Genomic DNA, 16,177 nt, shown 5'->3' on the forward strand with positions numbered 1-16,177 from the left:
ACTAAAATGCTTCTTTTTTTTTCCCCTCTTTTTATCTATCTCTATGGAGGTTCTTAATACCTTTATTTAATATATTATTTCTGAATAAGAAGAAAAAAAAAAAAAAAAAGGCTGTGGGGAAGTTTCAAACCTGGCGGTCGCTGTAGTTCACAACCTGGAGATCTTGTAAGAATTGTTAAATCACCACTTATTATGTATCAACCAAATAAAGGTTTTAAATATATATTTTTTTAAAAATTAGCTGTCTTTTTAAAATTGCTATATACAAATGTAAAAATTATAAATTTCTACCTATCTGTTTTTATACATAATAAGTATATATATATTTTTAAAGAATAATTTAATAAAAATATACCCCCTATTTCATCATTTGGTTAAAAAAGTCTCCCTAAAACGAAGTTTTTTGTTTTTCATTTTTAGCATCGACTTTCTATTAGACGAGACGAGTTTTAGATTCTTTTTGAGCAATGTCACGTGACACTTTCATGGATTGTTGGGCGGGTCTGAAACTCTTGAACTTTGGTTCTGCCTTGGGCTGAATTTGATAGTCTTTGTAGCTCCTCTTTTATAGCACGTATAAGCGGTTGAGATCCGCTCTTTGATTTGACATCACCAAAATCATTCATATCAAGTATTGTAGAATGGGCTTGAGGAAACCTAGATAAGTAATCTCTTTCCATGATGTTCTACAAAAGAAAAAAGCAGTTCGATAAATAATACTAAATAAAGTTTTTGGTCAAGATAATCAAACAGAAAGTTCAAATACTTAAATAACATTATTAGCAAACTCTTACAAATGGCTGCATAGGATCCATATGGTTTTCCATATGTGGGGTCCAAACCATATTTCCAACACCGTCAGGTCGTTGATGAACAGGAGTTATGTAAATGTTTTGACCAGGAGTACCATAAGGAAGGGTTAGAGATGCTGGCACTTGACCATAAACAGGATACCCAAGACGTTGATTTACAAACCTTTTAAAAAATTTAAACACTTAAAATACCACTGGAAATAATTAACTGTTGGTATGCTTAAGTGAATTACTTTACAACTTACTAAGAAACATGTACATCTCAGAGTATAAACTTTTAATATACCTCTGTCTTTCAACAGGATCCCAAGAAAGCATAGGTTCAACAAATTGAGTAGTGTTCATGTATGGAGAATACGGAACAGTATAAGCATTTTTTAACAGTTTTGAATCAGGAGTTGATCTCACAGGAATAGCAGTTCTTCCTGAGCCAGGAGCAAGTACAGGAAGACCTGAATGCATACCAGCTTGATGTCTTTGGGAATATTCCTTTGTTAAATTATTCTTTACAAGAGGAGATTCATCTTTAATAAGGTTCTTCTGATAGTTTTTAATTGCACTGAAAGTGTCATCAAGTAGTGAGTGGATGCGTTGCCTGGCCTCACGCATGCTTATATCTGTGTCACTAGAATCTATTTCAACTGGATTACTTTGAAAACTGTTGATAGTCTAAAAGGTAACAACAACTGTTAGGAAATGAACTTTTTGTACAAGAAAAAAAGGGGATTTAAACTTCCAGCAATTACAAACTTTATTTTGAAAATTTTAAAACTAATTGGAAAACTAAAACTAGTGAAAAAAAAAAAATCATCAAGGTTCCACATAAGAATAATAAATGAAAATAAAGTACTGTTTGCTGAACAGATGATTCTGGAATTTTTTTGAATTCCTTTAAATTAGCATCAGCTGATGACTGTTTCAAGACTTGTCCATCACTATTAGGTAAAATATGGACTTTGTATTTGCGACGCATTCGCCTCCTTTTACGACCTTTACGTGTTGTAAGTCTAATATATATACATATACATACATACATACATATATATACATATATATATATATATATATATATATAACATTTGAATTAATATATAAAAAACATTCAAACTTCTATAAACTTTATGCTTATTTTTAAGTAACAAATCTAATAACCAATGCCTACCCTGGTTCAAGAATATCATTAATTTTTTCCTGTTCTCGTTTCCAGCCTTTATCCTTAGGAGTAAAAACAGCTTCAACAGATGCAGAAGTGGGTGACTTAAAGAACTGGTTTCGTTGACGCTGTTTATTTCTTTGACGTTCAATTTCCATTTTGTGTTGCAAGTCTGAATCCATCTGAAACAAACAGATATATTATGGTATTCATAATTAAGAAGATAAAAACACACAAATCTAAAATTTCTTACAGCAGTTGTGGCAGAACTGTGATTTGACTGTTGGTATTGCGCTAAATGCAGATTACTCTCAGGAGAAGCATTCATATTTTGCTGAGCACTCATTAAAGATGTTGTTTTCATTGACAGTAAAGGAAGAGGGCCAGTTGGGTTCGTAAATGAATCAAGTGATGAGTCTACAGTTTTTCTAAAGCGCACTGGAGGTGCAGATGTAAGACTCTTCATTTCTGTCATCTGTTTGAAAGTTGGAACATTTGCAGCAGAATTCTAAAAATGAGCAATCAGATGAAATCCATACTCCATCATCCATTATTAAAAGTATTTCTACCCTTATGCCTTTATCTAGTTAGATTTAGTTTTTTTTTTAAAACATGATTAGTTCTAAAATCATCTCTTACACTTAATAGTGGTAAAACTACAAATTTATAAGAAAACAAAACATTTATGAAGTTTCAGACAGATTTACTTACAACAACAGGCATGAGAACTTCATCATTAGAAATAACATTAGCTGTCATTTCAAATGGTCTACGTGAACTTGAAATAGCTGTAACTGGCATCTTAGAAGACCTAGATATTGGTGATAGAGGAACAGAAGATTTTTCTTTGAAATTTTCATACTCTAAATGAGGATGCTTACTCACAGGAGTTGATACCTTTTTCCTAAATGCAAGACTAAATATTACAAGTTTTTAATGAAAGATTATGGATATAAGACATAAACCAATTCAGTTATATGTAAATTTAAAGTAAACTTTAAAGCCTAAATCATTAAACTTTTCCATTTACAAAATTGTTGCTTGTAAACCAACATAATTTGATTGTATTAGGATAAAAATATAAATATGCAGATATACTTAAAATATTCGTTCTCCAACAAAAAATATACAAGAATTTGTTGATGCAAAACTAACAAGCATTTGTATGAAAACTTGGTAAACGTATTCATGATGTAAATAGCTAATATTCACTGATTAATTTTAATTACCTAATGTTCACAGTAGGTAATTTTCCTATTTCTTCATCTTCTTCTTCATCTTCTTCTTCATCATCATCATTGTCATCATTATCATCTTCATCATTTTCTTTATTATAGTCACGTTTTTGATTGTAAACTTGATTTTGCCTATATAAAAAATATAGGCTTTTCTTGATAAAAGAATATTTAGTTGCTCAAAAATAGAGTTCCAAGAATACAGTAATAAAAACATGCTTAGAAGTCATCCCTCATATGATAGAAAACGCTTGTAATATATGCTTTTCTATTAGTCATTTGAAGAAAACCCTTTTACAGAAACAGCAATGTAAGAACAAGCTATTGAGAGCTCAATCAAGTTTGAAGCATGATATTCTTTTACTAATAGCTTACCTATCAACTGTTACAGATTTCTTTGTAACTTTTCTTCTTAGCAATTTATCATCTTCATTCTGCATTTTATTATTTGCAGAGAACAATGGAACAGCTAAAGATTGCTTTTCTCTAAATATTGTCTCATTTACTTGTGAGGAAATCACATTGTTTTCAGCAGCTGGTCCCTTAGACATTGAAAAGAACAACTTATAAACCAATAGTTTAACACAACAAATTTCAGGAAAAAGTCATTAAACTAAATATTGGTTTGTAAATTTTTTTACTTTCCTTTTAACCATTTTTATTCACTAAAAAACTTTCATCATGGAATTATTTACATATAAATATAAAAAATAATTCGTCTTATGCTTCTTACTTTAAATAAAACCAGAGAGCATTTTTCAAAAAAATAAATAAAAACTATTTTACCATCTTTTTCTCAATTCCTATTTTTTCAGGCAGAACTTTGCGTGGAGCTGAACCTCTTTTACATTTCCAAATAATACCAAAGCATACTAATGATACAAAAATGATAGGACCAATAACAGCTCCTATAATCCAATACTTCACATCGTCAACAGCTGCTCCAATAAGAGATAGAAGTGGTTCTGGAGGGGTGATTACCTATGCCAATAATAAGGTTCAAGCATAATATAGCCTCAATCATAAATTCCTAATATAAAGGGCAGCTTTTAAACTAAAAAAACATTCTATTATACCTGCATTTCCAGCAAAACAGACATTTCAGCAATTGATATTTTATTCATTATAGAAACTGTTTCACTTGCAGTTTTCAGAACCCCTTTATCTATGATAACAAAAATTGCCTGATGATTTCCATTAAATAAATCATTAATACTAGCTATGTTTGCCACTACACTGCTTGTTGCTCTTCTCGATCTGATATTCTTTTGGGCCTTCATGTAAACAAGAGATAATTTTAAGGACAACTCTTGCATATAGGCAGCCTTGCTAATGTCTACATTATTGGGTGTCTTAATGACTATCTTAACTTTATCTGTTTGGTTCACTTGGTGAGCTGCATTGACTATGAATGGCTTTTCCAATACCTTCAATTAAAACATTTAATTTAACTTAATTTAGCAAAATTTTAAGTTCTGTAAATGAATATTACTCTGGGTCAAAATTAAGACCAATCTAAAAAAATATTTATAATTTCTCTAATAATTAATTATTCAAATTTTTATTTTAAGTATATTATTCAAATAAATAATAGCATACATATAATATCTAAAAATTTTGGAGTTAAAAAAAATTAAAATTTTGAATAACAAAATTTTAAAACCACTTTGTTTTTTTAAGAGATTTTGAATTGAATTTTTCTCTGAATTATTTTGTTATATAAATTGAACTTTTTAAAATTATACTTGTTTTCTTGTTTAATTTTAAAAATGGGCAAAACAAAAGATATCACTGGTTACAAGTGTGGTAAAATTGATGCTCTTTATTTAAAAAACCTCAGTGAAAGAAAATTTGCAAAAGATATAAACAGACAGATTGAAGACTCTTATTCATAATTATCTTAAGGGAAGAATTGGAAATATGTTTAAGAAGACTAGAGAACATAAAAAGATAGTTAATAATAAATGGAGTTAATTAGATAATAAGGATTTCAACTATCACCGTAGATAAGACAAAAAGTGATTTATCATTAGATGCTAGTGTTCAAATGATTCAATGATCCATTAATCAATTGTAAGAAATTAAAAAGAAAACCAGCAATTACTCAAAGACAAAAAGAAGCTGAACTTGAGTTTTTTAGAAAATGCATTAAAACAAGGTTCAATTGGAATGATGTTGTATGGTCTGATGAAAAGAAGTTCAATTTAGATGGGCCTGATGATTATCACTATTATTGGTATGATTTAAGATAGAAAGAAAAATTTATATCTGGACATAAATTTAGAGGTGGTAGTTTAATGGTTTGAGTAATTAGAAAGTAGAAGAAAATTAGTTATATTTTTTTAAGATACTATACAAAACTACTTAAAGAAAGTTTGCTACCTTGCTTTAAAAAAACAAGCAAAAATCAAGTTTTTCAACCGAATGGAGCTAGCATCCATAGATCAAATCATACAAAAAATTGGTTACAAATAAAGAAAGTAAATATTTATAAATAGCCTGGACTTAAATCCTATTGAAAACATATGGAGTTTGGTTTGTTTGGTTTATGCAAATGGAAAGCAATTTAGTAATGTCAATCAGTTAAAAGAAAAGATAAAGGAATGCTAGGATCAAGCAACCTTAAATGAATTAAAAAATCTTATTCATTCAAATAGAATTATCAAAGTAATAAAAAAAAAAATGTGGACCAACTCAGTATTAAGAAAAAAAACTAAAATGGTCTTAAAACTTAGTTGTTTAAAAATAAAAAAAATTTAAACAAAATGTGGTCTTAAAATTTGGTCAAGGAGTGCATGAAAACTGAAAAAAATTCTGCTCAATTAACTGCTTAAGCTTTTGTACCTGAATGGAAAGTGCCATAGAGAGCTCACTTAAATTCTTTGTATTAAAAAATGAAACAGTAGAAGAAGCATCCAAGCTAATGCCATTCAAAATAAAAAACAGCTCTAAATATATTTGTGCAGAATCTTCTCTCTTACTGTAGATAATCTAAAACAAAGAGTAAACAACTTAAGACTTTAAAAATTATCTGCTCAATATATACTTTAGAAACATTTTAATATATATTTATATATACCTTTGCTGCAAGAGATGAGGTATTATCAAATTTTTGTTTGTAATATGCTGTTATGTTATATTCAAAATACATCTGATTGAGAGGAAGCGAAAGATTATTGTTTGCTGACTCAGCAACAATAACTCCAACCACATCACTAAGTCTGTGTGGTACAACAGTTGGTACGCTAACTGTCACAGGACTGTTTACCTAAAACATTCAAAACTAATAACAATTTTACAAAAAAAGAAAAATAATGAAATTATGCATTAAATAAATTGGAACATCCTAAAAATTCATATCTTTTAAACTTAAATTCTCTTGTCTTTTCAAAAAAGACAGAAATAATAAATTTTGCTCAAGAGGGTAATTTTACCTTTAAAAAATTGATTAAATTTTTAAAAATTTAAAGATAGGAAGGAAGGGCAGGAAGTGCCTTGCAAGGGATACTCTTTAACCAGCCTATACTTGTTATAAATATTATTATCTACCTGATAACCAAGTTTTCTTTCTAGTCCAGACTGACTAAGATAGTTAAACATAGTAACTACGTTTGATGCTTTCATGTAATTATTATTCACAGCAATAGTAAATTCAACATTAACTTCTTGTGCAAGCCTTTTAGTTGATACTATCTAGAGTAAAAAAAGACAAAGGAAACATGTTACTCAAAATTAAAAAAATTTAGATGCATAAAATTGATTTAAAAAAATCTTATTTTTTGAATTTAGTGTTTAATGAATAAATATACCTCAGCAGTTACATTATCCACTGTAACAAGTTTCCTTTTTCTTTTATTGCCAGATTTTAAACTTATGAAAGTTTCAACTAACTTTTGTTCCAAATCTTTCCTAAACTCCTCAGAGGTTTCATCAATTGTTTGACTTACATTTAGAGTAATTCTTACTTTAGCATCATCTTGTGGCAAACTAGTTTGTGGTCTTGTTGTGCTTGTAACAGGTAATATAGATGAAAGAGTTGTGAGTGTCTCAGATACTGTTGGTTGTATAAACATAAATGAATCTGTAATTGGCGTTTTATTAACATTTAAAGACATTATCTCTGATGATGCTTCTGGAGCTGTTAGTGATGTATTTACAGATACTAATGGTAGTAATGTAAAAGACTCAAATATTCTGGCAGTTTCAGAGGCTGAAGTTTCAACTATTATTGGTTCAACAAATGAAGTGAAGCTTGCTGTTTCAATAACTTTGAAAGAAATGCAAACCATAGTCTCTGATAATGCTTTGGTAGATAGTGAAGGTAACAAGCAACTAAGCGGTAGTGTTGTAGAAGATTCTGATATTTCGATTAGTGGTGTTGTCAAAGCTATTGTTGGTGTAATATGAGAATCCAAGCCTTTTATAGTTTCACTGACCTTTAAACTTAAATCAATATCAAAAGATGATGCTGCTAATACAGATATTATTGGAGGTATTGCAACAGATTCTGATACAAATATTGGTGTTGGATATAATATTGATCCAGCAGAAGAAGCTAACTTTACTGATCTTTCACTGATGTTTAAAGAAAGACTAACTGTTGGCACTGGGTTTATTATGTTAGTAACATTTATAGAGTTAGTAACATATATACTTTGAAACATTGATTTATTACTTGAATCTGCACTAAATTCATTGCTTTTTGACCTTGAAGTAAGCTGCATAGTATTATTAGACAAAGATGGCAAACTTGTTAAAGGGGAAGTCATATACATATCAGAAAAAATATATACAGTGCTCTCTAAGTGAGAGAACTTTGGAATGCTACTTAAAATATTTATAGCAGTACCAGATTCCTCTATGAAAGTTATTTTCTTGCTCGATATATCATCTAATATTGATGAGGTTACATGTAAAGAATAACCATTTGTATGTAACCAAACTACATCGGATGAAGTAAAAATCAATGCAGTATTAATTAAAGTTTTAGACATGTCAATTGTTGGAGAGATATCTAGTGATTTTAGGATAAGTGTAGAATAGTATATCAAGCACATACTTAATGTTGTTGTAAATGACTGATAAGCTGATACTGTGACTTGATGAGTGGAGTTTAACAAAAGGCCAGTTACATTTAATGAATCAGTATCACTAGTTGGAGAAGCATAAGCATTTGAAGAATCAACTTTATTGACATCTATACTTGAAGAAAAAGATCTAGTAGGCTGAATAGTATTGCTGAAATCTGAGTTGATAACACTGAAAGTTGCTTGATCTAAGTTAGTATTGATGTGTATTGCTGATACAGGAGCAGCTGATGAATACATTACTTTGTTTTCAGTTACAATAGAGCTGAAACTGATTTCAGGGAATACTGTAGTTGTATCTTCTGAAAACTCTGACATGCTGTAATTTGATTCAGCACTGATGTTCACATCTACAGTTGATATGCTGCGATTATCATTAAATGCTGTAGGAGTATTATAGGCACCAGAATAACTCGAGAAGCTTTTAGTTTGATTAACAACTACTGTAGCCCAACATGGTACATAGCTAGATATAACAACAGCGGTGTAAACAAAGTTTGATATTGATGGTACTATCATGGCAGAAAAACTTGTTACATTTGCTAATTTACTGTAAGTAGAAACAATACTTTTCGAACTAACAAACGATGATTCTGCAACTGTGCTAAAATAAGAAGCATTAAAACTTGCAGTTAAACGTGCAGTAGTATTTAGTATATGAGATGTAACTAGATAGCTGTCCATTTGAATTTTTGTCATGTTGATACTTTTCTGAGGTAGAAAAGAGGCGGAAAATAAAACACTTTTACTGCTCATTGAGGTCAAGCTGTGCATAATGTCAGTATGAGGACTATTTGACATTGGTGAATTAATAAAAACTGGGATAGAGGTAAAAAAAAAGAGCTTTGATGAAAACATTACAGTGGGAGTTCTTGCTACTATTGAATTATCGACTACTGTCAATAAAGTACTTTGCACTTTGTCAGAAATACTACTGTTTAAAGGGTAGGAAAAACTTTTTACTGACAGAGAATTTGAATAAAGTTCAGTCAAATGCATAGAAGACAATAAAATTTTAGAACTATTGGCATTTATAGTTGATGCACTATTTAAAGCTGAACTATCAGTTAATGTAATAACATCATTTGTAAATATTCTGATTGAGGTTGAAATGCTGGTTGAGATTTGTAATGTTGAACTAGATTGAATCAAATTTTGAGAGCTAATATTTGTTAATACAGAATCCACAGCACTTTTTAGATGAGAAGTTTCAGTTACACTGTTGCCAACCAGCAAAGATGGATATGTTGTAGAGAATACTGAATCAGGTATACTTATTTCAATCAAGCTTTTCAAAACTATGCTTGTTGATAGAAGGGATGTTGGTGTAAAAAGTGATACATCTTCCCAAAAAGTAGTTTTTGGTAAAGCATTCTCAGTTCTATTTTTAACTGAAGACTCTTGCATTACAGTGGATTCAATCACTGATGTAGACTCAGAAAAAAAGTTTGTTGAATAGTTTAATGTATTTATGTATTCTGTTGAAGTAACCAAGTAGTTAAGTGTATCTTCAAGAATTAAAGAACTCATTTTTGTTGAAGAATATTCAGTGTTTATTACTTCAGCTACAGATGAATTTAATACAAGAAATGACGTTGAATTATAAGCACTAGAATATATAACATTTGATTCAGTTAGGTCTATCATCTGTGATACTGAAGGTGATTCAGAAAATGAGCTAATTGTATCTGATGACATTAATGCTGAGTTGACAATTGCTTAAAAAAAAATCAATAAAAAGCCTTGTTATTTCACTGCTCAAAAAAAATCATCTTATAAATCTCCTATTTAATATTAATTTTTATCCTCTTTATTCTGTTTAATATAAAGTCTTATTTGTAATATACTAAATATGAACTATATTTAAATATGAATTATAATATAGTAAATATGAATTATATTTCCTAAACATTCTTCATAAACATGTAATAATTTATATTTATGCTAGAACACAAATAAAATAAAGCTCAAACTTGTTTATTGGAGTAAACTATGCTAGATTTACACTTTGTATTGTCCAAAAGAAATTTATAAAGTTAACATTCAATGCTCTAATTAACATTAATTCTCAAATAGTAGAGATTAGTAATGTAAATAAATGCCAGTAAATCTAGAAAACAACTTCAGAGCAGTTTTACACTGGAATTAGTTAAAATAGGCAGACATGAACTTTAATAAAACATTTTAGTAACAGTGATATTAAAAATGAAGCAATTTATTCTGATCTGAACAGAAATTACATGACTATGAATTATGAATTCAATAACATAGGTTGAAAAAAGATCCTCTACTTGATCAAATACTTCATAAACATGTTTCCTTTAGTCAACTTACCTTAATTTATAACTAAATCTTCACATGCACAACTTTAAATACCTAACAAACATATAACAGGACTATAAACTTTCACTAACTGAGCTTACAAAAATCTTATAACAATTTTTAGGTGTTATTACAGTTAATTACAGACACTTTAAGCACTTTAAAATTCAATAAACATTTTGAAACCAGATGATTCTATCAGAAACTAACTAACATTATCTCTATCTATACATAACAAAAAACAACATGAGTTCTTACAAATTTTATTAACTAAGTGATTTCTCTGAGAATCTTTATATGCATTAACTTCTAAAATATGTCAAATGTAGGAAACATTTTCATAAGTATGCTTACCTATGACCTACTTTATCTTCTTGTTTTTAAACATCATTATTAATTAGAACGATAAATTTCAGTTAAATCTTTTTAAAGGGACAAACATGTTTATCCACAGTGTAAAATTGAGTACCTAACAGTGTATAGTATATTACAGAACAGTTTATGAACAGCTAGCCTAATTTTCTACAAAGGAATATTGATAACTTTTCTTTTTCATTAATTCCATTTAATTAATGGATAATGCATTTCAAAACACTTAAATTGAATCCATTTAATTGATGGATAATGCATATAAAAACACTTAAATTGAATTTGCCAAATTAAGTAATTTTAAATCCATTACCCATAAACTTGATAAACACTTACACACATAAAATATATAGTTCTAATTATATATTTAAGGTTCTAATGTAAAATTCAAAAAACAGTCTAAAAACTCTGCCTAAATAATATACTTATGTATTAAAATATAGCTGTTTTTAACTAATATGTTTAGACATAGATTTTATATATATATATATATATATATATATATATATATATATATATATATATATATATATATATATATATATATATATATATATATATATATATTATATAAATATATATATATATATATATATATATATATATATATATATATATATATATATATATATATATATATATATATATATATATATATATATATATATATATGCATGCATATAGTGATATACATAAAACTCTTAAAAACAACATACTATTCAACAGATTAAAACAAAGTACCTAATTTTCTATGTACTTGTAAATACAAATAAATTTCTAATAAAAGATCTTAAATTTAAATTTAAATTTCATTTACTAGGTGTAAAAGTTCACAGTTTAAAAGAAGAACGTTGGGAAGTCATTCCACTGAAAAACTTTCCTTTATCATAACACTACTAAAAAAAAAAGTATTATATTTTTAATTCTTACCTGAAGTTGAGGTTATAAAACTAATCCTCATGCAGAACAAAAAATAAAAACAACAGCTTCTCATGTCAAAAAAAAATCAGTTACATTTCGATAGTGGTCTTGGAATATCTTCTTCAGTATTCATATGGCACGTTAGCCATACTTCGCACAACGCAATAACTATTAATGCGAATTATTTCCTAGCAGCTGCTCGGTTGGAAAAAAGTCACATTCCAATAAAATCAGTATAATATTTTAATACGGTTTTTTTTAAGGGTAAGTGTGCCCAGCCGAAAACATCATTTTTTAATTTGACGCGATTTGCTTAGTGACAAGCTAAACAATTTGTTGCCTAGTATACACATGATTTAAATTTAAGCTCTTTACTAAGGTTATTGTTAATTTAAAAGATACTAAAATTAAGTTTCTGAGTAATTTCTTTTCGTTAGACTAATGTAAATTTCTGATTTTTATTTTTACTAAGACTTTTTTACTGGCATTTACATTAACTGTAATTTATTTTGAACTTCCTGTTTTCAACTTAAGGTTTTATTCTTCTTACTCAATCAATAGTAACAAATAAATATTTCATAACAACTGTATTAACATTTTATAACATTAATATTGATATATCTTAAAGACTATTAGATATGCTTAAAATATGAACCACATAAAAACATTTATACAAATATACTTCGATTATTAGTAAAACAAGTTTTGTGTTCGAACAACTGGTAAAACTTGTTAAGTATACTTACTGGAAAAGTAACTTTTGCAATTGTATTCCACTTTTGTAAAAGTGATATTTATACAAATAGCATCTTCCTGATAGCACATCTTTTTAGTATACTGTACGATTTTTGGATCGCAAGTTGTCACATCGATTACCTGAGATCTTATTGATCTTACAAGCGTTGACGCACTCATAAAAAATATTGCAATGCATCTTGTAATTGACAAAATGTCTATAAAATCAAAAAATTTGTCATTCATTTTATTTACTTTAAAGAACATTTTTAGTTTATATATAAAAAGTTAACTACAAAAAGTAAAAACAAAAAAATACATATTTTTGCATGTTTTATTTGTAACTTTATCTCTGAGAAGAATAAAAAAAGAATTTTCCATATTTTTTTAAAGTTAGCATAGTTAGCATTGTAAAAATCCCCTTTTCTAAAAAATTTCTTTGCAGAAAAAATATTTTCTTTGCAAATACGGTGTGGAGAAATGTTGGTAACACTTATAGTTAAGGTAGTAAACCCAAATTCAAATAAATTTTCTTAGTAAAGCATTTTTATCACTAAAATTAGTCTAGTTTTGTTGTAACTGATTTAAAACTAATATTAAAAAGATAATAATAAAAGTTTGCCTCAGATCTTCAATATTTGTCTCGTTTTAGAGCGTTGTTATAGGAGAAAATATCTTAAATAATGAATCCTTTTTAATGACTTTTGGTATTTCAGCTAATGATATGTTAACTTAGGTACCCTAGCAGATTTATCGAATTCCCCGGTATGGTTCAGAAGTTGTAAACATTGCTATAATAATCTTTTATCAGGTAGATTTTGCTAGGTAATATTCAAAATTTGAATTTATAAAAAGTAAAACAAACTATTCTGCTACCAGGCCCCTTCAAATACATTTAAAACAATCTGGGAAAATATCAGAGTAAAAGAATAAACCAATCAAGAGATATCTCGTTTAATTTTTGCTTAACCTACTAAATACTTAATATAGAGAAAATTGGAAAGCAAAGATAAAATGTTATTTAGAATGCTTCTAAAAAAACCAGATTCTTTTACTGCTTCTTTATCTGGAAATCTTTTTTAATTCTTCTCAGCTGGATTCCTACCCACATAGATATTGACTTTTTACCCACATGGATATTCCTTGGATTTTTTTTCCAATATCATTCAAGCTTTCATTACATTCAAGGCAATTTTTTTAGTAAACCTTGAGGATCTCAGAAGACGTTGTCAAAAGAATGTTGTAAGACTTTCATCTTTTTTTTTTTGGATTATTTTTTTTTTCAATATATATATTGAAAAAGAAAAAACAGAAAGTTTGGAAGTCTATTAATTTAAAAATGAAAAATTTTATTTTTGATGATACCATTTTCGCTGGCATCATCATCATCATCATCATCATCATCATCATCATCATCATCATCATCATCATCATCATCATCATCATCATCATCATCATCATTCCAAGGACAGTTTTTTTAAGACTGAATCTTAGCATTTAAATTTTGTAGCTGATTCTTAATTACTTAATTAATTGATCAATAATGAAATCCTTTTTATATTTAAGCAAAAATTTCAAACTAAGTTGTGTTCAAAATGTTTCATTAAAAGTTTTATTATTATTTGTAAGTATATTTTTCATTTACTAAAGTTATTATCTATTTACAACTGATTTATTTTGCTTTGTTATTTTTAATTGACATTTAGTGTCAAAGCTTCAAAATTGTCAAAAACTGTGTTATTTTTTGTTTAAAAAAATATCACACCAACTTGAATTCCGACGCATAAAACGCGAATTTTTTGGAAAAATGAAAAATTCAGAAACTCTGGAAAATTCCTGAATCGTTTATTCCAATCTTTAATCAGCAGAGAAATTTTAAACAGGTGTTTTGCTATTTTTTTAGTTTTATCTTAATTCAACCTATAACTTACATCTTTTTTGAAAAAAAAAAAAAAAACAACAACAACAACAACGACCAATTGCTACAACTTATAGAAAACTTTTGGATTTTGAACAGATTTAAGAAATAAGAAAAATCAACAAAGTGAAAAATACGATTTACTTACGATTTCTACTCATATTTTATTGTTTGTTTTAAAATAATTAGTTTTAAAAATCATTCTGTTCTTTCATGTGCTTTTTGCTGAACAACTTTTTTTTTTGCATAGCAACTAATTCTTTACAAACAAAAACCTTCTATTAATATTTGAAAAGTTTTATCACTCCGTTTTTTTTGCACTACGCATTTAAGAGTAAACAAAGGGAAATTGAAATATTCTCTTAAAAGAGTTCTTTCCAATATGAAATACGAGAAATAAAATTGAGTTAAAAATTGCGCAATTCAAAAGTGGCAAATGATAAAATCCATGCTTTAAATTTACAATTATCCACAATCTATGAGATCAGTTTTACAATTTGTTTATTCAAAACATGGAGATAAAAGAAAAACAAATAGCCACATAATGTTATTCATTAAACAATAAAAGTTTATCTTCATATACATCAGCGTAATTCCGTGTCAAATCATCTCGTCGTTTCACCAAAAAGGTTTAACTCATTTTTACATAGGTTTAACTTACGTAAAGTAGAACAAGGTTGCAAGTTTGAAAGCCCAATCACTCAGAGTTGATAACGTCTCCCGGCGGCAAAACAAACTTTCTGCCGAAAGGCCGACTTTTTTTGGAGGCGGAAGCCACTGGCGGCCGCCGCAAGGAGATATTTTGGATGCAAGTTGATTTAGAGACAGCCTCCAGTGGCTTCCGCCTCCCAACTATTAGCAGCAGCTGCTAGAATTTTTTTTTGGAGGCATAAAAGTGATAAATAGTTTGTTAAAACAATCGATAGTAAGGAAAAAACAGCTTGGTTGTCGTAAAAAACTCTCTTCGAAAACTCTGCTGATTTAATTGTTAGAAAGTTGAACGCCTTTTGTGCTCTTCGATGCAAAATGAGTGTAAAACTTCGTTTTATAAATAGACGGCTTAAACAATTTCTTGGTCAAGATGATTATTTAAAGGAGAGCGGTTCCACCAAGTTCTTCAGAAAATGGATGATCGTTATTAGGACGTTTGGAAAAACACACGATGGCAGACTACTGTTGGAGCATCAAGCAAGTTGACAAAAGAAAGAGCTACAAGCAAAAATTTTAAATTTGTAAAAAATAAATTTTTTCCAAATATAACCTAGAATTTCCAAATGAGTTTCAATTCAGAAATACTTCGGAAAAAATGTGCCAACTACCTAAAATTTGAAAAAATTAAGAACTTGTAGGCAAAAAATCTGATGTCAGATTTGAATTTAGCATATCAAAATTAGGTAAGAACAAGTGTCAAAATTAATGCAATAAATTTTTTGTTTGCCTGTGTTATTTATAACAAAAGTTAATTATTTTTCTGCGTGTTTTAAGACAAGATTTGGAATTTGGGTTTTCTCTTATATTTCAAAACAAGTGATGTTAAATGGAATCCTTTTTTTTATTCTTTGTATTATAACATAATTCAAGCTTATATGAAGACTAATATTATTTTGTCAATTTTTTAATAGTAA

General features: G+C 28.3%; 1 protein-coding gene across 5 annotated transcripts; it reads right to left on the minus strand.

Moving 5' to 3' along the window:
• Window positions 1-187: 187 nt before the first annotated feature.
• LOC145181393 (uncharacterized) lies at window positions 188-14,842 on the minus strand. 5 transcript variants are annotated; one of them, XM_090100127.1, is made up of 17 exons: window positions 14,701-14,842; window positions 12,646-12,852; window positions 7,010-10,005; window positions 6,750-6,893; window positions 6,280-6,468; window positions 6,045-6,191; window positions 4,277-4,627; window positions 3,987-4,181; window positions 3,576-3,742; window positions 3,195-3,332; window positions 2,677-2,869; window positions 2,219-2,473; window positions 1,975-2,147; window positions 1,663-1,819; window positions 1,099-1,481; window positions 795-975; window positions 188-686 (listed from the first exon to the last, which is right to left on the minus strand). In XM_090100127.1, exons 1-17 carry the CDS (start codon window positions 14,711-14,713, stop codon window positions 471-473), a joined length of 6,105 nt encoding a protein of 2,034 aa, XP_089956253.1. In that variant the 5' UTR covers window positions 14,714-14,842; the 3' UTR covers window positions 188-470. The 5 variants fall into 5 exon arrangements, with proteins under 5 accessions (XP_089956253.1, XP_089956256.1, XP_089956255.1 ...); XM_090100130.1 differs by lacking the exons at window positions 12,646-12,852; window positions 14,701-14,842 and adding exons at window positions 10,622-10,663; window positions 11,909-12,124 and having other exon boundaries at window positions 7,010-8,891; XM_090100129.1 differs by lacking the exons at window positions 12,646-12,852; window positions 14,701-14,842 and adding exons at window positions 10,622-10,663; window positions 11,909-12,117.
• Window positions 14,843-16,177: the final 1,335 nt, after the last annotated feature.

The sequence above is a fragment of the Hydra viridissima genome, unplaced genomic scaffold, assembly GCF_058129835.1.
Source record: "Hydra viridissima isolate aposymbiotic clone 2 unplaced genomic scaffold, HvirCarnegie_v1 scaffold_10, whole genome shotgun sequence".
Taxonomy (NCBI): Eukaryota; Metazoa; Cnidaria; class Hydrozoa; order Anthoathecata; family Hydridae; genus Hydra; species Hydra viridissima.